Source organism: Octopus bimaculoides, chromosome 4 (assembly GCF_046866305.1).
Source record: "Octopus bimaculoides isolate indiv1 chromosome 4, ASM4686630v1, whole genome shotgun sequence".
Classification (NCBI taxonomy): domain Eukaryota; kingdom Metazoa; phylum Mollusca; class Cephalopoda; order Octopoda; family Octopodidae; genus Octopus; species Octopus bimaculoides.
In genome coordinates this window covers 58462555-58486120 of record NC_142931.1, presented here as the reverse complement: position 1 = coordinate 58486120, position 23566 = coordinate 58462555, and the positions used below count along the sequence as shown (strand labels likewise).

At 34.4% G+C, this 23566-nt stretch overlaps 1 protein-coding gene across 7 annotated transcripts in view; it reads left to right on the top strand.

Annotated features, from left to right (window-relative positions):
* Window positions 1-23566, top strand: part of LOC106874703 (importin-13) — a 64188-nt gene that overhangs the window by 15994 nt on the left and 24628 nt on the right. For all 7 annotated transcript variants that reach the window (XM_089350809.1, XM_089350810.1, XM_089350806.1 and 4 more), the window contains exons 6-17: window positions 2529-2627; window positions 3394-3447; window positions 5219-5291; window positions 6688-6901; window positions 8712-8796; window positions 10998-11129; window positions 12123-12203; window positions 13126-13264; window positions 14377-14426; window positions 17777-17872; window positions 18763-18910; window positions 22210-22391. In XM_089350809.1, the coding sequence (XP_089206935.1) occupies window positions 2529-2627; window positions 3394-3447; window positions 5219-5291; window positions 6688-6901; window positions 8712-8796; window positions 10998-11129; window positions 12123-12203; window positions 13126-13264; window positions 14377-14426; window positions 17777-17872; window positions 18763-18910; window positions 22210-22391 (1353 nt within the window). The remainder of the gene's footprint in view (window positions 1-2528; window positions 2628-3393; window positions 3448-5218; window positions 5292-6687; window positions 6902-8711; window positions 8797-10997; window positions 11130-12122; window positions 12204-13125; window positions 13265-14376; window positions 14427-17776; window positions 17873-18762; window positions 18911-22209; window positions 22392-23566) is intronic.

Below are 23566 nucleotides of genomic sequence, written 5' to 3'. Positions count from 1 at the left end.
AGGTTAAACTCCCTGCAATCCAGAGCCATTGAAGATACTGTTGTCATCAACTGACCAAGATTCCAAGCACTTCCAAAACAAAATTAGACATTACAGTTCTGCACTACAGATGACATCATTTAGAGCTACATGAGATATAACTGAGCCAGGATTCATGCAAACTTTCAAGGTCCAAGGTCAGATTTATCATCGGATTGGCTCTCTACTACCTCTGTCAAATATATCACCAGAATTCCTTCAAATATATTTTATGGGTGATTCTCAACAAGAAGGGCAAAAGAGGTGCAAGAACATTTCCGGCATCAGGATGAACATTGTAGTCTCTCTACAAAAGATGCTGCATAACAACAACAACCTGATCAGAAGCTTCAAGATTGCACTTGAAACAATTTCACCTGACTCTATGGATTACAAGGTAGTTATCAGATCAGACAAGAAATCATCTGCTCAACATGGAGGGAGGTTTCATGTGCCAGCAGCAAATGAAATAGCTGTGTTTCTGGTTGAGCAAGAACATGACAAGCGTGACATTGTCCTTCATTTCAGAGACAGCACATTGACAGACACAGTCTAACTACAAATGGAAGCTTCCAAAAATACCACACCCACAGCATTCTTCAAACTCTGTCAAGATGATGAATTTGCTACAAAACTGCTATACAATAAAGTTCCACAATTCTATACCTGGTACCAAAACAAATGGGAAAGACATGCACTTGGAGCACCCGCACATCATCTGGGAATCAAGAAATCAGACACATTTGGCAGAGTCTATGTTGTCCATCCCAACTACTCAGAGTGCTACTATCTAAGGCTTATATTACACCAAATCATTTACAGCTTTATGTACAGTTGATAACACAGTATGTCAAACATATCACCAGGCTTGCCATCTCAGAGGTCTTCTGGAAGATGATGCACACTGGGATGCCACTCTGACAGAGACACAAATGTGCAAGTCTCCTATGCAGCTGAGAAACCTCTTCTTGATCATGGCAACATGATGGGTGAGAATGTCTTCATTCCAAGGATACCTCTCATCTCAAATGATTTCCCCTTTCAGTTCAAGAGACTGCAGTTTCCTGTCAAACTTAGTTTTGCAATATCTATCAATAAAGCACAAGGTCAATCTCTAAAGGTGGTGGGACTTAACCTCCTTCAACCTTGCTTCTCACATGGTCAGCTGTATGTTGGATGTTCTAGAGTTGGTGATGAAAAGAACCTCTACATTCTCAGTGATAAAAATGGCAAGACAGAAAACACAGTATGAGGCACTTACATGAATAGTAGGTCCATGTCATATACAGAAGTGTCCATGTCATATACAGAAGTGTCCATGTCATATACAGAAGTGTCCATGTCATATACAGAAGTGTTAAAGTATTACTATTACACTTTCACTTTTCGCCTGACATGCATGAACGTATATCTGTGTGTATAAAAGTGAAGCAATGTGATACATTCGCTGTCTGTTTGTGTGTGTGAGTGTGTACTCCCCGCATGGCTTTCATTGTTTATAATCTGTACCTGTTTTTGGTTACAAAATAAGTTAGACAGACGTGTGTTTGTGAAATAAGTTAGACAAACGTGTGTTTGTATACATATATGAGTTGAAAACTTTCTTTTCACATTTCATTTAACGTCTATGTTCCATGTTGGCATGGGTTGGAGAATTGCATAGAAAGTTGGTATCTCAGCTACTAGCAGTTGAGACCTGCATAATCTAGATGGCATTTTTAAATTTCATTATTTTCTTTAACCTGGGCAACACTGGGTATTTCTTCTGCTAGTATATGTATATAGTGAGAGAGAGAGAGACAAAGGAAAAGAAAACATTGTTCAATATAGACATACAGAACAGTTTTATAGCTGAAAGATTTGAGGAAGGATGATTTCTATCATCACTGAATTAGTTAAGAACTCTGGTTCTCAAAGTGAAAAATACCAACAGCCTCTCTCCCAATACATTATTAGTTCTTCCCACCTCTCTGTATTAACAAATGTACTGCTTGTTTATTTACATTGTTTTAAATTTATCATGCATTATCTCATGGCTTCAAGATTTCGATGATGTGATTGTTTATTTTTAGAATGACATTGTAGAGCAAGTATGAGATGTTTGAACATGAAAGAGGCAGAATATTTTGGCTGGATATAGCTAGTTTAAATGCTAGAGGGTTACACAGAAAACAAAATAGGAGTTTGTATCTGTATAATTATTTTTTTCTCTACCGTGGTATTGGACAAGTTTAAAAAGTTTTAAATCATCTTCATTTATTGAATTTGGCAATGTTTCTTTTTCAATCTCCCTCCCACATGCACAACCACGTGGAGTGAGGTGTCCCATCCATGAGAAACATTATTTTAGAACATACCTGAATGCATATTTGTAACATATTACAAGGAGTAGTACTAATCACTCACCTGCATGGAATTTGGCAGTTAAATCTAGATAAATATATTTTATGAAGCTAGAATACATGTGTGCTAATACAACATTCTTTCTATTTCCATGTTTTCTTTTTTAGTTCTCCTCATTGGTGCTTCAAACAATACCTAGTATGTGGCCCAAGCCAGTCTCTAATCTCAGGGAAACGTTCAGTCAGTCTAATTTTCCTAATGTCAGTGTAAGTATCTTGAAGTTTTTTATATAAATAAAATTTATTTGAACGAAAGTGCAGGCATGGCTGTGTGGTAAGAAGCTTGCTTCCAACCACATGGCTGGATAGATCCTGAGAACCTTCATGGCTTGGGATAAAAATTGGCCCCTTTCCTTCTTGTATGAGGAATACCGAATGTCTTCATGCACTACCTGCCTGATAAAAACTCAGACACTCCCATGTCCCTGGTGATGGACCTGATTGACTTGTAGGGATTGTTGTCAATCATGACCTGGATCTCACCAAAAATTCAGTTCTTTTCTTATGAGAGTGAATTTTCTGAGCTGCTGTACCTTCGTAATCACCATTAGAACCATCCAACACTTTCCAAATCCTCTACACTGTCCTCAGATTGACACCCAAACACTCTAAGACGTTTGTATTGGAACTTCCATTGTGAATGCCAAGCAGTACAGCATGTCGTTTCCAAATTTCTGGCAGAGTGATTTGCGTCATGGTGCTGTTTTTCTTACAGACAGTGCCCAACTGTCCCTACTATATTGTGTAGTCAGCAAAATCAAAAACATTTTTAAAAAATCGCATGTTTGAAATTAAAAATATAAAATGCTGACAATTTACCCATTTTTCTCTCTCTCTCTCTCTCTCTATCTCTCTGTATATATACACACACACACACATACACACACATGCAAGTATTTATATACAAAGTTTGTTATTGGTGGTCAGTCTCATAAATAATGAACTGAAAGCATCTTTGTTCTTTGTTTGACAGGAATATAATTTATGTGAAGCTTTAATTGAAACTTTGACTGTTATTCCAGAAGAGGTATGTTTTTTTTTTACATTTTTATGTTATTTTCATTAACTAAATCTCTCAGATTTCTTTTCATTTATTTAGATTTTAAAAAAATCCTAGATTGATTTAAATAATCACCTAGGTATTCTAAGTCCCCAGAAAAACTGCTATATCCTTTGGTTAATCTACAAGAAAGGAGTGATTGAAGTAGTCCTTGTATATTTTTAATTCATAAACAGAACATAATAATTGATAAATCCAACAAAACAGCCAGAACAGTTTTTTTTTTGCAAAACACATCTGCAGTTATGGTTGTGTAGTCAAGAAGTTTTACTTCACAATCAAATGATGCTTGGTTTGATCCTATTGCACCGTATTCTGAATATGCATTTTCTTCTATATCCTCAGGTTACATGAAGCTTTGTAACTGAATCTAAATAGATGAAACTGCATAGAAGCCCATTCAGTTCTTAAATAGTAGGCATAATCTGTTGACCTGTTTAATACCACCAGTTGACCCTTTGACTCCTTTTGTAGAGTCCACTCATTTGCAAGCATCCAGACTAGGTCTCTAGTCTGAGTATAACCCATAGTTTCTTCCTCCTTTTGCCTGGCTATCTTCACCTCTGAATAGAGCATAAAAAAAGGACATAATGAACAAGGAAATAGTTTTATTTAATATGAAATATAAATAAAACTTATAATATAGTAATGTATGAGTCACGTCATCATTGTCATCATCATCATATATCTGTTTTCCATGCTGACATGAGTTGGACAGCTTGACAAGAGCTGGCTTCCCAAAGAGCTGCACCAAGCTCCAATTGTCTGTTTTGGCATGGTTTCTATGGCTGGATGCCCTTCCTAGTGCCAACCACTATCCAATGTTCTGGGTGCTTTTGAAGTGGCACCAACATGGATGCCTTATATATGGCACTTGTACAGGTGCTTTTTATGTGGCATCAGCACCCTTGAGCTCACATAACAAGGACCTCTTGGTAAATGAGGTTGTGGTAGATCTGCAAGGGAAACAATAAAGTTACATTGCAATTGACATATGGCTTCATACTTCAAAATTTAAAGTGTGTTTAAGTGAAAAAAAAAGTGGTGGTGGGGGATACAAAATGAAAGATTTATATTTTTCATCTAACCATTACTGTAACAGAACCTGTTATCTCAAACTTGCAACAATTTTTATACCAAATTTATATAAACCTGTATCATCTGTTCCACATATTATGCCTTATGAAAAGAGTTTTTTCATAGAAACAACATGAAGATCAATTTTACTTGCATAATAAGGAAGCATTATATATAAAAATACAATAACAAAGTACTAAAACCTCAGAACCTAAATGTAACTAAAAATTGAATATTTCCTTACTTTTACACTAAACACATTTCTCCAATTCCTTTTTCCTTCATAACTACATCACTATGGAACTCTTCTTGCTTGCATTTCACCACCATCAATTTATCTATTTGTAATTTGATGATAATATTAATTATGATTAAAATCTTTAAATTACCTGTACTCAGGCTAAATTTTAAAAATGTTATGGGCTAATAAATAAAAGCTAATGAGCAAAAAGCACTTTTAATTTTTAATGACAGTTTTTGAAGGAAACTGATCAAAGATGTGAATTCTGACAATATACTTGTTATAAATAACATATAATTCAAATTACTCAGTTATCAGATATATCCAATTGACAGAATACAAATTTGAATGTTTGTGTCATCTTCATATTATGTTTTTTCTATTTTCTTTCTTAACACAAATTCTATTATGTTCTATTAGTTTTTTAGTGTTTATCTCCCGCAATACAGAAAAGGAGTTGTAAAGAACTATCTCAGCAATGAACTTAAGGATGGTAAGATTTTAAATTTATATGAAAAGTTTATCAACCTAAAGCAAGAGTGAATTGAGTGTGTTCCATTTGATGTAGATTATTAAGCTATGAGAAATATTGGTTTCAAATTTTGGTGCGAAGTCAGCTACCTCTAAGGGAGTGGGTTGGTCAATTAAAATCCCGAAATGATGAAAGGTAGAGATGACCTTGGTGGAATTTGAACTCAGAACATAAAGACAGATGAAATGCTGCTAAAAATTTGCCTGGCATGCTAATGATTCTGCCTGCTCATCGCCTTGAGCTATGAGAAATATTGAATACGATTGAATTAAAGCACTAACTAGGCTTTGACAGATATTTGCATACATGAGACTAGGTATCTGCATGTAATAAGAATGGACAGTGCACATCAGATGAAAAAGTGAAATGACTTGACAGTGGAAGGTTCTCTCTACTAGAGGTAGATCCTAGAAAACTTAGAAAGTGTTAGGTCTCATAGAAGAGACTATTTAGGTTTGAGACGCAACTAGAAAGGTTGTATTACACATTCACGTGACCCAGGATTTAAATCAATGATAGGAGAAAATGCATGCTATACATGAATGAATGCAGTTACAGAAGTTTTTTCTTTGCACCTTTGAAACTTTCATTTTCATAACAACAGTATTTATGCAAACATAGTGCGCACATAATGTAATGACTTCATTAAATGTTTATGTTCTTTTATCATCATTATATATGAGAAAGTAATTTAGAACTATAGATATCAAATCTATTTAGAAATTCTTAAAGGGGAACACTATCTTTTTCTGCTATATGGCTGAAAACATGGTCATAAGTTCAAATTTTATTATAATACAGACAAAGAGTTAGATTTGCTTGAATTACCTCAACTGAAGACCTAATCTTATTTAATAATTATGTAGTTAGCAGTATCAGCTATGAAAAAAAAAGCATTCCAATAAAGGATAATGCTGATACAGAAAAATTTATGTAACAAGTGAAGATTTTCTTTATTTCATCTTTATGATAAAATATATTTTTTTTTTTCCTTTTTGAATATAACTTAAAGAAAAATAGTTTATGAAAAAGAAAAGAGAACAGTAAAGATATAGAGTTGAAATAGTTGTTGGGGCCTTGGGCAAGTGTCTTCTAATATAGCTGCAAGTCAATTAATGCCTTGTGAGTAAATTCGGTAGACAGAAACTATACAAAGTCGAATGAAAACTCTTTCACTTGAAAAACAAGTAATGGTTAGCAATATAAAGGATATCCAACTGTAAAACAATACCTCAGTAATATGTATTCACCTAACTCATGCTAAGATGGAAAAATGGACATAAAACAAACCAATGAATTACATTTTATGAACTGAATTTCTTTTTATTTAGAATATAACATTGTTTCCTCTCTACAGTAATTACATTACTTGAAAATTTAATGGCTTCTTCTCCAACTAATATGAAACTGGAAACTCTGAAATGTATTAATAGTTGGGCAGAATTTGGAATTCCACTTCATGAAGGAGAGGAGCTCATTGTACATCTATTTAAGATGATGCAGAATAGCGACCTGTTTGAAACAGCTGCTGATGTTTTGTGTGCCATCTTAGCACATCCAGATTCCCACAGGTAAGTTTTCTTTGAAGTTGATTAGCTAATAGAAGAAAAAAAATTAATTTAGACCAAGTAGTTATTAAGAGCTTCAATTATTTCACAGTTATACTGACTTAGGATACAGTATTGACTTATAAAGCATTTAATGTACTTCATAGTATGTTATGGTTGCATAACAAAATACAGTGTTCCTACAAGTAATTGAAGAGGAGACCCCCTTTAGTCATGAATGACCATGGGATTGCATCTAGAAAGTTACCCTCCGAGGCACAAGTCAGGGCAAGATTGTTTGTGGAAGGCTAGCAGTCGCCCATGCATACCAGCCTCCCTTCTCCACACCACTGATGTTATCCAAGGGAAAGGCAAAGGCCGATACAGCTTAGCACCAGTGATGTCACAACTCATTTCTACAGCTGAGTTAACTGGAGCAACATGAAATAAAGTGTCTTGCTCAAGAACACAACACATGACCCGGTCCAGGAATCGAACTCGCAACCTCACAATCGTAAGTTTGATGCTCTAACCACTGAGCCATGCACCTTACAAGTAATTAATATGTACATAACAGTGCACTGTGTACATAGCAATACTTGACAGGACATAATTATATAGGTACAGTTATGGTTGTGCAGTATAAGAAATTTGCTTTGCAACCATGTAGTTTTGATCCCATTGTATTATACTTTGTGCAAATGTCTTCTACTTTAGCCTTAGGTAGACTAAAATGTGAGTGAAATGTGATTGACGGCAAAGTTTTGTATATTGCACTTACCAAAAGATGTTAAATGCAACATCTCAACCCTTGAGTCATTTCTGTTTCATTACAGCTAAGTAAAGATATGTATACACTTATTGAGTTCTATTTTTCCTGTTTGTTCCAAGAAACGTGTGTGTGTATTTGTCCCTTCATGTCTTCATATTTAATCATGCTTGGGCTATGATAACATTTCTATCCTCCATGAACAAAAACTGGTGCAGCTCAGTGATTTGATGTGTGATGACAGAATAAAATACCTTAATTGAAAACAAATAAGGGTTGGCATCAGAAGGTGCATCTGTCCATTGGATAGTCTCAGGATGTCACATCCCACCCATATCTGCACAGAGAAGCAGACATGTGATGATGATTCTTTTACTTGTTTCAGTCATTTGACTGCGGCCATGCTGGAGCACCGCCTTTAGTCAAACAAAGTGGTCCCAACTCTTATTAGTTGTAAGCCTATTACTTATTCTATCAGTCTCTTTTGCCGAACCGCTACATTACGGGGATGTAAACACACCAACATCAGTTGTCAAGCGATGGTGGGAGGACAAACACAGGCACACAAACATACACACACATACACAAACATACACACACACACACATATACATATATATATATATATATATATATATATATATATATATATATATATATATATATGATGGGCTTCTTTCAGTTTCCATCTATCAAATCCACTCACAAGGCTTTGGTCGACCCGAGGTTATAGTAGAAGACACTTGCCCAAGATGCCATGCAGTGGGACTGAAACCGGAACCATGTGTTTGGTAAACAAGCTACTTACCACACAGCCACTCCTGATACTATGTATGCTATAAATCTGTCAGGTTTCTTAATATAAACATGTTTGAAGGTTGTATTACCTGTAAAACAATTTGTGTGTAAATGTTAGTTGTACATATAGATGTGTGTGCAGGTAGTGTGTGTGTAGTACTCTTGGGTTAATAGCGCTTGATAGTCATTGAAATATTGAATGGTCTTCTGTGTGTATATATATATATATGCATATGAATTACATGTTTATATATATCTGTATTTCAGATTTCCTTACACTGTACAGAAATTATTGCCCCATGTTATACAGCTACAGCCTGTTCTAAAGAGAGCCATTGATGAAAAAAATATTGTAAGTTATTGTTTGAGATTTTCTATAAATGGTGGTAAATTTGTTGGAAACTAAACCTAGAAGATTGAAGTATTGAAAGAAGAAAAGAATGAAGAGCGCCACTGTGAAAGGTTGCTAAATGAAGAGAATGAATGGGAGAAAGAGAGTCTGCTGAATGTCGATCCAACAGAGGGACCAGCTATCCGAATTGACAGTACCTTGGTAGATAAAGCAATTAAGGCAGGGAAAGCCCCCAGTCCATCAGGAATCACTGCAGAGATGCTTAAAATATCTGGCAGTGTTGGCTATAGTCTAGTCACCTGTATAGTCAATCAGGTGATACATGAAGGAGTCATACCCAATGACTGGTGTAGCAGCACCATAATCAACCGCTACAAAGGTAAAGGTGATGCATTAGATACGAATAATTACAGAGGTATCAAGTTGTTGGATCAGGTAACGAAAGTCACAGAGAGGGTCATAGCCCAACTAATTAGGGAGAGAATCAGTCCAGACGCGATGCAGTTTGGGTTTGTGCCAGAGAAAAGCACCACTGATGCTGTATTTCTGGTAAGACAGCTGCAGGAGAAATACCTGGCCAAAGATAAACCTCTGTATCTGGCCTTCATTGACATGGAGAAAGCCTTTGACAGGGTCCCCCGATCCTTTCTCTGATGGACAGTGCGGAAAATAGGGATAGAAGAGTGGTTAGTGAGAGCAGTACAAGCCATGTACAGGGATGCTGTCAGTAAGGTGATGGTTGGCAACAAGTACAGTGAAGAATTCCGTGTAGGGGTCCACCAAGGATCAGTCCTCAGCTCCCTCTTATTTGTCATAGTCCTCCTGGCAATAACAGAGGAATTCAAGACTGGATGCCCCTGGGGGCTTCTCTATACTGATGACCTTGCTCTAATAGCTGTGTCACTATCAGAACTAGAGAAGTTTCAGGTGTGGAAGCAAGGTCAAGAATTGAAGGGCTTTAGAGTCAACCTAGCAAAAACCAAAGTCTTAATAAGTAGGAAGGCAGACAAACCACGAATCCTTTCAGGTAGGTGATCCTGCTTAATTTGTAGAAAAGGTGTAGGTAGAAACTCCATAAGATGTACCCAGTGTAAGCTATGGACACATAAGAGGTGCAGCAATATCAAAGGAAGGCTAACCAGCCCCCTTGCCCTGACTGGCTTCTGTGCTGATGGCATGTAAAAAGCACCATCCGAACGTGGTCAATGCCAACACCGCCTTGACTGGCTCCTGTGTTGGTAGCACATAAAAAGCACCATCCGATTGTGGTTGATGCCAGCCCTCTCTGGTCCCTGTGCCAGTGGCACGTAAAAAGCACCTACTACACTTTGAGAGTGGTTGGCATTAGGAAGGGCATCCAGCTGTAGCAACATTGCCAGATCAGACTGGTGCCTGGTGCAGCTTCCTTTCTTTGCAGACCCCAGTCGAACCGTCCAACTCGTGCCAGCATGGAAAACGGACATTAAACAATGATGATGATGATGATTAATAATTTGCATTTACATTCATTTAGTATTGGATTTTTATTTTAATCCTTTTGATACCCATTTGAGATCATCCCTGTTTCTATGATACAAACTTTCTGTTTTAAAGTAATCTGTTAAGAAAACCTTCTGTCAAAATTTCGGGTTCATTTATTTTCCAAACTTCAACTTAACCCATTACCTCCCATAATTCTGTTAACTGGAATTTTTTTTATGAAACTTTGATTTCTAGCATAAAACAGCTTTAGAAACATGCTGGAATGATCAAAATAACATTTCAAAATAACATTTTAAATAGAAATAAGCGAGATATTGGGTGAAAAATTAGCAAACCTCATTTGAATATCAGAGAAATATACCTAGTAGATATAGCCAAATGGTTAGATATCTGTAAATATTGACAGATAATTACGAAATTTGTAATGTTTAAGTGATCTCATATGAGATCACTGGTAAGTATATTATTTATGAATTGTTAATTGAATCTATTGGCAAATGGTAGAATTTGTAGAATGCTAGAAAAAGTTCTTTGTTGTATTTGGTTCTATTCAAATCTTGATATAGTCAGTTTTCCTTTCCATCCTTCATGATAAAATAAGTGCCAGTGTTGTACTGGCCATTGATCTAAGTTAGTAATACCTTCCCACCAAAAATGTTTAGTCTTTTGCCTTTGTTAGAAATTACCATTTTGTAACTTGTAGGTTTTTTATCTTTTAGGAAGTCTGTAGCATAATCTGTCGACTTGTGGTGTCCATTGCTGAAACTCATTCCAAGTTATTAATTAATTCTTTCCCTAATGGAGATGATATACAGAAACAAAATTCTTTGAATCTCATGTATATGGTAATGGTATGTTTTCAAAATTTTTAACTTTTCAACATTGGTGATAGGTGTGTTTATTTTTCTGTCTTACATGTAAAATGTATCAAAGAATTTATGATGTTCATTAATGCAAGATTACACAAAGATATTTATACAAGTAATAGGTGCAGGCATGGCTGGTTGGTTGAAAAACTTACTTCCCAAACATGTGATCTCGGGTTCAGTCCCACTATGTAGCACCTTGGGCATATGTCTTTACTATCGCCCCAGGTCAAATAAAGCTTTGTCAATGGATTTGGTAGATGGAAACTGAAAGAAGCTCATCATGTGTGTATATTTATATGTGTGTGTACTCTTGTCTTGATATCATGTGATGGTTGTATATGAGTATTGCTATCATACAGGCAACACTGTTCATTTCTAGTCTTCTGTGGAAAACATGTCTGGCCATGGGAAAACATTACTTTGCTTGGAAACAGGTGAGGGTTGCTGGCAGGAACGGCATCTGGCTATAGAAAATCTGCCTCAACAGATTCTGTCTGACTTATGCAAGCACAGGAAAGTGGATGTTAAATGGTGATGATTGTGATTAGGAATGTCAAAATGTAGCAATGTCTAACTTCACTTTTCAATGATGGCAAACAAGCTGAGGAAGTGTAGAGTCATAAGGTCCCTTTTGTTGTATTTCACTGATGATTTATTGACCTCTCTAGTGCTGGTGTCAGTGAGAAAATGCACACAATACACTCAGTAAAATGGTTGATGGTAAGAAGAGCATTCAAAGTGAGCTTAAATTCCATGTATGAGTATTAGTCAGTGATAGTAGTAGATCTAAATAAGAATTAACTCAGAATATGATAACCTGTTCAATCCATGCCAGCATGGAAAGCAGACATAAAATGATGATGCTGCTGATGATAAGGTGTTGGTGTCTGTGGAAGCATCATCATCATCATCATCTAATCATTAGTATTCCATAAGTTTGTTTATATTTTGCATATGTGTTTTTTTCTTTATTAGGCTTGCACTGGTTTGCCTGGCTATTACCCTGTTGATGAAACTTGTAGTGAGCTGACCTTCACATTTTGGTATGCTATCCAGGTATGATTGTCATGTATTTCTCTCTTGAATTTCAGCAAATTAAATTTGAAATCTATTCCTCTATCTGTTTTTATTGAAATTCTTAGTTTAAACATTCTGGTAATTTTCTCTGTAAAACATTTAAGTTTATTCAAATAAAACACAAGTCCCTTTCACACAAAATTTTAATATTTTTTGAAGTTTTAGTACTATAATCTAATGACCTATGTTTCCTCCAGCATACAGTAGTTGTTTTTAACACCAGGTTTGTTCTTACCAAATAGTCATATGACCAAAAGTATTCAAGCTTTCACCATACTGTCTTTTTCTGTGTCAGGGATTTCACTGACTGGTGTTACCTTTACTTAAGACAGTAGGGTATGATTTGAGGGAGGTTTGGCTGCTATTTCTTGCAGTTTGAGTGTCTGTAGAAACTCCATCCTTGTATTATAATAATATAATAATGAACTTAATATTTACAGTTCTCAGGTGTGCTATAACTCACCAGAAAAAGTAACTAAAACTGCATGAACAGTACATAGAGTATGCACAGGAAGTGAACAGTGAATAAGTTTTTAAAAGAAAAAGACAGGCGTGGGATGCATTGGGTGTACTCTTGGCAAATTTCAGGAAACATGGAAGTTTCAAAGGAATAGCTAAAAAAAATGTAGGTAGTTTATTCCATGCTTCAGCAATTCTGAGCATGAAAAAATGTTTCCGAAAGTCATGGGTGCTGTGAAGTTATGATTAATAATCAGTTTGTGTGGAATATGTAAAACGTGTGATACTAATTAAAAAAACTATAATGGAAGAAAAATCAAATGCTTTTGTTTCTTTAATTCTTCTGAGGTTTTTTTATTTTTATAGATCATCTTTTCATTATTCAAAAAGTTTCTTAGTATTTTTATAAACTACCTAAAAGTGTTCAGTAATTTTTTTTTAGGATGAGCTAGTTGAGCTTGGTTCTGATGCTGATCCACAGTTGATGCCAATTTTTCGAGAAATATATTGCAAATTGGTTGAAGTGTTACTAACAAAAGTGCAGTATCCACCTGACCAGGAGTACAATTCTTGGTCAACAGGTAAGCTGTTTATTATCTTTAAGATTGAGGAGGGTGAAAAATAATGAGTTTTGGTACCTGCTTTTATATGCATCTCATTTAGTTTCTTTTAGCAATTAGACATTTGTTTCGTTATTTCGTTAGCTAAAAATAATTAATGCAATACTAAGTGCTAACTTAGTATATTTTAACAGATCTTCCAGATTTTCGTTATTGGTGTTACATTTTATAAAACATTATAAATCTTTAGCTTTCTAAATTTTGATGTTTATATATATGTTGCTACATTTAGTTAATAGTAGATGTTTTAAACATTTGAATGAGAAATATTTCGATTTGAAATAATGTACTGAGGTTGATAAAAGCTCTAGAATTATTGTTGTTTTTTAAACGTGTTTGTATCTGCACCATTATTGGTTTAATGTGCATTTTTATGATTTTTGTTGTTTGTTTTTATGCTATATGATGTTTCCATATCTGAACAATATTTTTATTCAATTGCTATTTAAACAATTATTGAGGTAAAATAATGGAATTCTTTTATATTATCACTTTACATTTCATTGAAAATAAATTCTTAAAGTGCCTGATTAAGCTGTCTCAAAATGTTAATTTAATTAAATGATTTCAGTTTTCTTTTTCTAAAACTTTATTTTCTACTTCAAAAATTAAACCTCTGCAATAAAGAAAACTCTGTTTTAGTGTATGTGAATAAATATAATTTCTAGAGCCTTTTATCCTCAGTTCACATTAAATTTAAAAAAAAAAAAAAAAAAAAAAAAGGGAGCAATTTTTTCAAAAAGAAAATTGCTACACTGTGCTATGCAATAACTTAGAATTAATTTGCAGAAAACAGAATCTTAAATTAGTGAAATTTTATGATAATTTATCTTGAAAGTTTGATGACAAAAACTCACTAAACTTTAGCATTCATACTTGTAAAAATAAATTATTAATGAATTGTAAAAGAGACTAACTTATATAATGTATATTTTGTATAAAGAACATTAGTCTTGATGTTTTATATTGAATTCATAGAAATTATTATAAATTAGTTCTTAATAAACTTTATTTATATTTTAGAATTTACATTTATGTTTGGTATTTATTGTTGTACATTCTATCCATTGTAGAACAAAAAGAACAGTTCAGGTGCTATCGACATGACATTGGAGATACTATGGTAATTTGAATTATTTAAAGCTGTACTAAAAAAATAGGATATGAAAATAGTGTTGTTTATTGTTTTTTATCTCACAAAAATGTCCAGTATTTTACATAACTCTGTGAAAATTAATTAAATTCCTTTTACAAGTAAATGTTGATTTTGTAACTTCTTAGAATACATAAGTCTAATATAAAAACCTTCTTTGAGATGAGTTTATTTATCATTACACTACAACTAATTTTTAGACATTTAGTAAAGAAAGCAGTTTTTAACTAGATTATTATCTTTATTTCCACTTCTGTTGATTTACAATGTTTTTCATTTTGCCATGATCCTCATTAATTTTTTTAATTTCAACAATTTTTTATGTTATTGTAGCAACGTGTTTTAAAAGAATTCAGTTATATTATTTATGTACAGAATATGTATTATGGGAATACATATAAAAGTATTAAAAGAGTAAATTATATATGTATGTATATATATATATATATATATATATATATATATATATATATATATATATATGTGTGTGTGTGTGTGTATGTATATATATTGTATGTGTAGGAATGCTTAAATAATGGCTGCATTTCCTATTATATATTACACAAACCTAAAACATATATCAAATAATTTCAAAATATCTTTATTTGGTTTGACTTCATTATTACAACTATGTGTGTGTGCACACGTGTTTGTATGTATGTTTTCTCCATCTCTAAACATATCCCCCCTCACACTCTTATGGGACACCCTATCCTTACCCTCTGTACTACTTATACCCACTCCCCAATGTTCACTGTGGGTACGCCCCAATACATTTCCAACACCATCTATTTCTCTCTGTAACTCTATCCCTATTTTCTTGTTCTACAAGGGTAGCCAAGTATCTCTTCTTTAGTAAGACATCTATCCTTGTCCCTCTATGATACTCTAATCTAGGGGTTGGTGAACCAGGGTGAATTACCCCAAGTGGGGTAAAAATGAAATTCTTGGGGGTAATGAGGACTCATTAGACATAAATAAAATTACATAAAAAACATGTTCCTTGTTGTGACAGGAATTTTCCTTCTGGTAATATTGCAACTGTCCAATGTAATGGATGTGTAAATAGATTCAATAAACCTTTTGAATTCAAAGAATCTATGATTTTCTTCCTTTTAAATCAAGGGAATAATGTTGACCCCTGCTCCAATCTCTGCTCTGACACACAGCCACTTCCCACAGTTCCACTCTCTCTCTCAATTAAGTCGTCTTTTGTCTTACAAGCTACTTGGCAACCCTCCTGGTATTGGTACCATGTAAAAAGCACCCATGCTGGTGCTATGTAACAAGCAGCCTGTACACTCTGTAAAAAGGTTGACATTAGGAAAGCATCCAGCCATAGAAACCATGCCAAAACAGACAAAACCTGGTGCCAGTGCTTGTCAATCCATCCAACCCATGCCAGCATGGAAAACAGGCGTTAAATGATGATGTTGATGATGGTGGCGGCGGTGGTGGTGGTGGTGGTGGTGGTGGTGGTGGTGGTGGTGGTGGTGGTGGTGGTGGTGTGTGTGTGTGTATATTATGATCACATCAGCTTTTCCATGCTGTTATGGATTGGATGAACCAATTTTGACATAGCATTTCTCCTCTTGTCATAATCCTTTGTCACCTTTGTAAGGTTTGGCATCTTGAGATCAACTCTTGCTTCTTTTGCCTATGTCTATTAGTCTTCTGTTTCCCAGGCCCTTTTTCATACTTCATATTCATGCCATTATAGTCTTCTTTCTTTTCCACTCCAGCAAATGCTTCAAATGCTCAGTTTTCTTCTCAATACACTTGTACTCTGTTATTCATGCAAGCTGACATAACAAATCTAGCTGTACATACCATTTTGTTTCTTTCCATCCTTTGAAAGGGTGATGAATATCTTCCACATTCATCATCAATGTCTAGTTACTATAATATATTACACTTCATACATAAGCATTACAGTCTGCTTTTCATTCAAATAATGAAGTCCTTTATTCTCAGCAGAGGCAATAATTAGTGGACTCTTTCCACTTTCCCTTACTTTGGCTACTACGCTTTTACAATACCCACCTCTACTGTTGATTAAGCCACCTAAGTAGCAGGAGCTATCAACTTACTTCTAACAAATCTTTTAGGAAATTAAGAGACTTAATTTCTTGGATGCTCTTACTGCTAGCTACTATTGCTACATATGAAATGTTGCTTTATCATCCTACTTGAGATCTCACTCACTTTCCCTGTATTGTTTCTGTGCTGTATACTCAGTACAGAGTTGTTGCTCTCTCTATGCATATCAAGCATTACCATTTCTCAATTACTAGTAATGGTCTGTTTTCTTACTAAGTAAAACTTTTGTCTTTGCTAAAGTGGTATTAGACTCCTAGACTGAAAGCTCTTCTTACATGTCAGGAACATTTCTTATGAATCTTCAACTGCTATGAGAACTAGCATGCAAGAGTTTCTGTAGACAACCTGTCTTAAATTTCTCTATTATAGCCTAAGGAACTATAATAAACAGGAGACTAAAGTTTCTTTATCAAAAAGAGGGCATGGGTGGTTCCCTACCAAGGCACAAATTCAAAATCTATCTCATTCCAGTTCTCTTCTGTATTAGCTTTGTCTAACTCCCTCTTCACTTTCATGACTTGGTCCTTTACTTTAATATCTGTAATTTCTAAAGTATTTCCTCTGCCTTGTGCTGCTACTCCAATTATCGAGGATACCACGTCACTGCAGTGCCTAATTAATTATGCAAGTAATCTGTGGAACCAGATATTTTCAGAACCTTGATGACAAATCCTGATAGTCCACCTGGTTTTTTCTTTTGTTTTGCCTTTTTGACTATACAGTAGTCAACCTCTATAATGGGCCCTCTGTTGGTCCACTTAAAGAAATTCAACTTTTACCCAAAAATTCTCCTCATTCTTCAGCTGCACATAGACGCATTTCATGCCTTTTTCTTCTCAGTACCAGCCAGGGCAAGTATGTTGCTTCCATTTCATATGCACTTTATGCCAGCAACATTCAGATTTACCTTGACACTTTGTCTAGCAATCCAAGTATATATACAAGCATACATATGTACAGTCTGTGTGGTGTAGAATTCTAAAACAAATGTTCGAGTTCTTCAGATATATTGCTTATTAATAATTAAATACTTACAATTTAGAACTTATAGTTTTTCAAGTTTTGAGTTTGCACTATCAGATTGCACTATAGACACTGTAAAATACTGAATTTTAAATCAACAATAAATAATGATAATAAAGAAAGAAATGACAATAATTTATCTCATCTACTGTTAATTGGTATATAATTATATATTTATCATTGCTTTTTTCTTCCAGATGTATTCTTTTACAATATTAAAAGATTTTATCTTGCCTTATTTATGGTCTGTATTGAACAATTCTGCTCAAGCTACTCATGATGTACAATGGCAGGTAATTACTTATTTTACCTTTACATTTAAATTAGACATTATCTACTTTTGTTAGTGTCAAGAAAAATAATCTTTCTACTAATCATCATAGGTTTTTTTGGTGTCTCATTTTGCCAAACTGACAATCTTGTGCCATTTCCTCCATAACACCCAGCATCCTGATATCTAACCTTACCACTTTTTCTCACATCCTTCTTGGCCTTACTCTGCCACCATTACTTTCCACACTCAGTACAAGTTAACTTTTTAACTCAGCACTCACTTTTGGACTTTTGTATTCCATGTCCGTAGCATCACTGTCTTCTTTTCTACATACATTAGTTGATGATCTGAATAACTGACAGTTTTTTCTGATCACATGTGCTCCAGATTTTACTCAAGGTAATAAGGCATGCATAATGAATCCTTTAGAGAATACTTATTTTGTTTGCCATATTCTAATATTTAAAGATTGTTTAGTCAGGATATTTTGTGAAATGAATGATTCTGTAAATTTAAATGTAGCCTACAGTTTACACTCTCTCACTGTTCCATCATTAAATTATAATTCACATTACTATTGCGTTATGTGTTGTATTATAATATCATAATGCTGCATGAATATTTAATGAATATATAAGGTGGTGAGCTGGCAGAACCATTAGCTTACTGGGCAAAATGCTTAGTGGCATTTTGTCTATTCTTATGTTCTGAGTTGAAATTCTGCTGGGGTCAACTTTGCCTTTCATCCTTTCGGAGTTGATAAAATAAGTACCAGTTGAGTACTAGGGTCAGTATAACTGACTTACCCAACCACCCGAAATTGCTGGCTTTGTGCCAAAGTTTGAAACCAATATTTTATGAGTATGTTATCTCAAGTTTCATACATTCTAAATTTGATTCTACTTTCAGGTGTTTGAAGGAATTTTTTTCATCTACAGTGCCATTGCTGAAAGAGTTGAATTGAGTGAGAAAACTTATTTGCCTGCGTTATTGAACTTTCTACCACAGTTAACTTTTCACCATCCAACACTTATATCAACCACATTAGCAATGATTGGTAAGTGATACTTGTAATAGAGGATAAACATTAACAAAAGTAATAAATATGAACTTCATATAAACTTCATTATTATCTATGTTTTATGTTCTAATACATGAATAGTTCCACACATTTAAAGGAAGAACATCAGTAAAAATAGTAAAATAGGAAATTAATCACACAATATGTTCTGTAACTGAAAGTAGAATTTCAAAGATTTTTTATTATGGAGTAGTTTTGGTGAAGCATTGTGTGGTGTAACTTTAACCCTTTCATTACTAACCCGGCTGTAGCCGGCCAAAAAAATTTTTGGTTCATAAGACTAACCCGGCCGTAGCCGGCCGAGCGTACCCATTGTTATTTAAATGTATATTTGAACCCAAATCTCGTTAGTATATTCGTTAAAACACCTGATTTCACTTTGCAAACAGTTGAGTTATTGTCTCCCACATTGTTTGGCGTGATATTTGAACTCAGTGAATTTTGGAAGATTTTTTTCCACATTTTTGCGGCGTTAATTTTTTTCAACTTTGAAGATGGAGAGGAGTTTCATGCTATCAAGCAGTGATTCCGAATTTGAAGGTTTTTCAACAGAAAATATGGAGATATCGAAGAAAAGAATGAATGAGCTACAAAAGCACGTGGTGAACGATAATGAATCGGATATTTCTGTATCCAAAACTGAAAACAGCGATTCTGAAAGCAGCGACGGCGACAGCGAGGATGATTTTACACCAGAAAAAGATTTTAAAAATATTTTTATCAACAATTTTTCTGAGGAAACAGGGTCTACCCATAGTCTTTCTCAGGAAGCGAAACCTTTAGACTTCTTTTTCATGCTTGTTTGAAATGATTACTGCGTAAACAAACCGTTACGTAGAATGTAAACAAACCGGAGAAAAAAGATAGCTCGTGGTTTCCTGCAACTGTAGATGAAATACAGGCATTTTTTGCCATAAATATTATTATGGGTATTAGACAGTTACCCAGAATAACAAATTACTGGCGCGATCAGGAACCTTTTGGCGATGAATATATTTCCAGTATTATGAACGAGTACGATTCGTGAAGCTGAACCAGTATTTACATGTGAGAGACACTAGCAGTACACCCCCCCTCCCAGTACGTGGAGAACTTTGAGACAAAAATTATGCAATAGAATTGATTAAGAACCCTTTCTTTAATTATGTTCCAAATATCACATTAATATTTTGATAAATAAAAAAGTTACAGGTGTTTAACGAGACTAGTCTAAATTCATGATTATTTTAGAATTTAATTGAAACTCATGAGGGGTGTATTTTGGTCAGAAATATAGTAACGAAAGGGTTAAAGGCCGGAACAATGCAAGAAAGTATAAAGTAAACTATAAAAGGAAAAGGAAAACAAAACAAAAGTTGCAGTTTTATCTTAAATTTCTATATCTGGGGGTTATGACCTTTCTTTATTATCTTGTTTATTCTCTTTTCTTATCATCTAGTAATTCATTTTACCTAAATGCAGCAATAGACTACATTGATAGTTTGGTAGGGATATTTGAGTTATATGTTCTTACTTAGTTTGTTTCTGAATGGAACCAGTGATCTCCCGTTGGTAGAAAATGGTTCAAAGAAAGTTTGTTGCCAGAAAAAGGATTTTCACCCCATAAATAAATTCTTTTCTACTCTAGGCATAAGGCCTGACATTTTTGGAGAGTGGGGCCAGTCGATTAGATCGACCCCAGTATGCAACTGGTACTTAATTTATTGACCTCGAAAGGCTGAAAACAAAGTTGACCTTGGCGGAATTTGAACTCGGAATGTAAAGACAGACAAAATACTACTAAGCATTTTGCCTAGTGTGCTAATGTTTCTGCCAGCTCACTGCTTTCACCCACAAGTAAATTATCAACCTTTGAGCATTTAAATTGGCCATATCTGGCCCAAATATTCTACATGTTTATGTTCAAATCAGCCAGGTCCAGCCTCTCACGCTTACCTTACAATGTTATTCTCAAAATAAGCAGTCACATCGAGAAATTATAGTTATAACATAATGCATGGTTAATTCAAAATAATGTGAATAATTAAGCATTACATTTGATAAAATAATTTGAATGCTAAAGGGTTAAACTGTATCATTTATAAATCATACCATCTTGTCTGATAGGTCAAGCTTAAGGAATTAAACCTGTCATATCGCTTTGTGTTCTGAATTCTAATCTCTTCTTGGCTATTTGGATGATGATAAACTTAACTCATTGCCTGCTTTAACGTGACCACCTGGTCTTTGGGTGTCTTTAATGGAGCATTGAAGTTAAATGTCCAGTGGTTTGAAAATATCTATCTTCCCTCTCACACACCAGTCATAGAGGCCCTGGAAAGGGTCATGAATACTACCCTTCCCTTTTGACTAAGTGAAAATTGAAAAAAGAAACCTGTATAACATTGTCAAAATTTATATTCTAAAATCTAAGCTTCTTCTGTAAAACAAGAAGATATTTCAGCACTGGTTGGTTGCTAACAAACTTCAAGTGGGACCTACATTGGAGCATTGCTTACATATTTTAGTCAGTACTGCTACTACATACCAGCAGTCTAGATTACATCTAAACTATGAACATTCGACTGACTGGCAAAGACTCATTCACCAACACAATACTACTACTGGTTCACAGACACAGTGTTTATTTATTCTCTCAACTTTACCATTCGTCATTTTGGAGTCAATAAAATAAGTATTAGTTGAACACTGGGGTCACTGTAATCAACTATCTATCTCTCAAAATTCCTGGCCTTGTGCCTATAGTAGAATTATCCTCTGTTGAGCTGCAATCTTCTGGAGTTCTCAAACTGAACTTCAATCACATCAACCTCACCAATCTGGGAAGACTTATAAAAGTGATAGACACTGCTTGCCTTTCCAAATGAGCTAACACTGGAGCTTCTACACGGTTGCTTGACCAGCTAGAAACAGCAGTGAAATTGTCCTCAGATTACACTTTAGCATCTCAAAGAAAAAAAACTAAATGTATAAAATAAACATTGAGATGATCATAGCTTGAATACCTTTCATCATAGACTTGTTCAGGGTCCTCTTGGGGTTAAGCAAGCAGCAACAACAACTAATTAAAAAATAAATTTTTTTGTGTAATTTAATTCATCATAATTGACTATACTACTATATTTAAGATGATCATTTGTGTAAATGTAAAACTATTTTTCCTCTCTCTGTCTAATATAATTTTTAAAACATACATGAAAGTAAAAGAAAAAATGTGAATAGAAAACAAAATATTTTCTTTTAAATCTCAAAATAAAAAATTCTTTCTGTTTAAGGTTCATTTGCTGAATGGTTGAACTGGAATCCAGATGTACTTCAGTCTGTAATTCCAATGTTACTTGAAGCCCTACAGAATCCTGAGGTTGTGACACCTGCCTCTTTGGCTTTGAAAGATGTTACAAAAGAAACTCGAGATCATCTTCCACCTTTTGCACCCCAAATTCTAACTGCTTGTCAAGTAAGCTGTTTTATGTTTTTTCCAGACTTCTGATAGTATTTGTTGAAAATCAGCTCTTGCTGATTTTCAACAATATCTGTTATTTATTTATTTAGGTACTTTGTTGAGGGAAATTTGGCTGTTGCATTGTGCAGGTAATGTAATTATGCAAACGTTTCCATGCTAGCTTGTGTAGAAACTCCTTCATTAAATTAAAACAGAGTCTCTCCCTCGTTAGCTTATGCAGAAGCTCCTTCATTTGCTGAATTTGCTTTTCTTGCAGTTGAATAGTTTGTACTGAGGAAGACATCTATCTATAGAGATTTTTGCTTATGTCAGTAGTTTATGTGAATATCCTAAATCAAAACAGAATTCAATTCATACAAATATGAAACACATTTTAAAATATAATTTCATACTTTTTTATATAAAGCTTTATAAAACTATTTTAAATGTTTAAACTGGAAGGGAATTTAGCAGAAAAGTAATGCATGTAAAACTAGCACAGAAACAAATTCCTAAATTTGTGCAATTATCTAGTTAATAGTGAGACTTCTATGAATGACTGAGGGAGGAATTTTACTCAATGATGGATGCCACTGCATTGTATACTTAAAATAGGAAATTCTGAAATTTGCTAAATCACTGGCAGTAAACATCAATTCAGTGTCATTTACTATATCTCACGTTGAATGTGAAGGAATATGGGAATAATTTCAGTTTATTTTTCATATCTAACAGATTTGAGGATGTATTAGACAGAAAAAGCTCTCATTATCCTACATGCTTATGAAGTCATGCACAAACTGAGTGAAAGTAGGGTGACAACCACAATGTATACAAACATGCAGAGCATAAATACTTTTTGCATGATTCTTAAAATGAAACGCTTGAAATTACTAAAAATAAACAAGCCTTTGATAGTTTTAAAAAGAAATATCTATCTTAAGCCTTCAAGATAGTGATATGCTGGCTTCATTGAAAGTGTTGTCCTTGATAGCATTTAAGCCTTCAGCTATGTCTGTCATGATACATTACAACATGTACAGATGTTACTCCTTTTGAACCAAATTCCATAATGTTTAGCTATGTCTCCTGCATACTTTCTTTTATACATTGATGATCTACTTTCTCTCACTGCTAATCATATACATTCTTATGAAGATGATACCCCCTTTCACTACTCCTTAACCTTC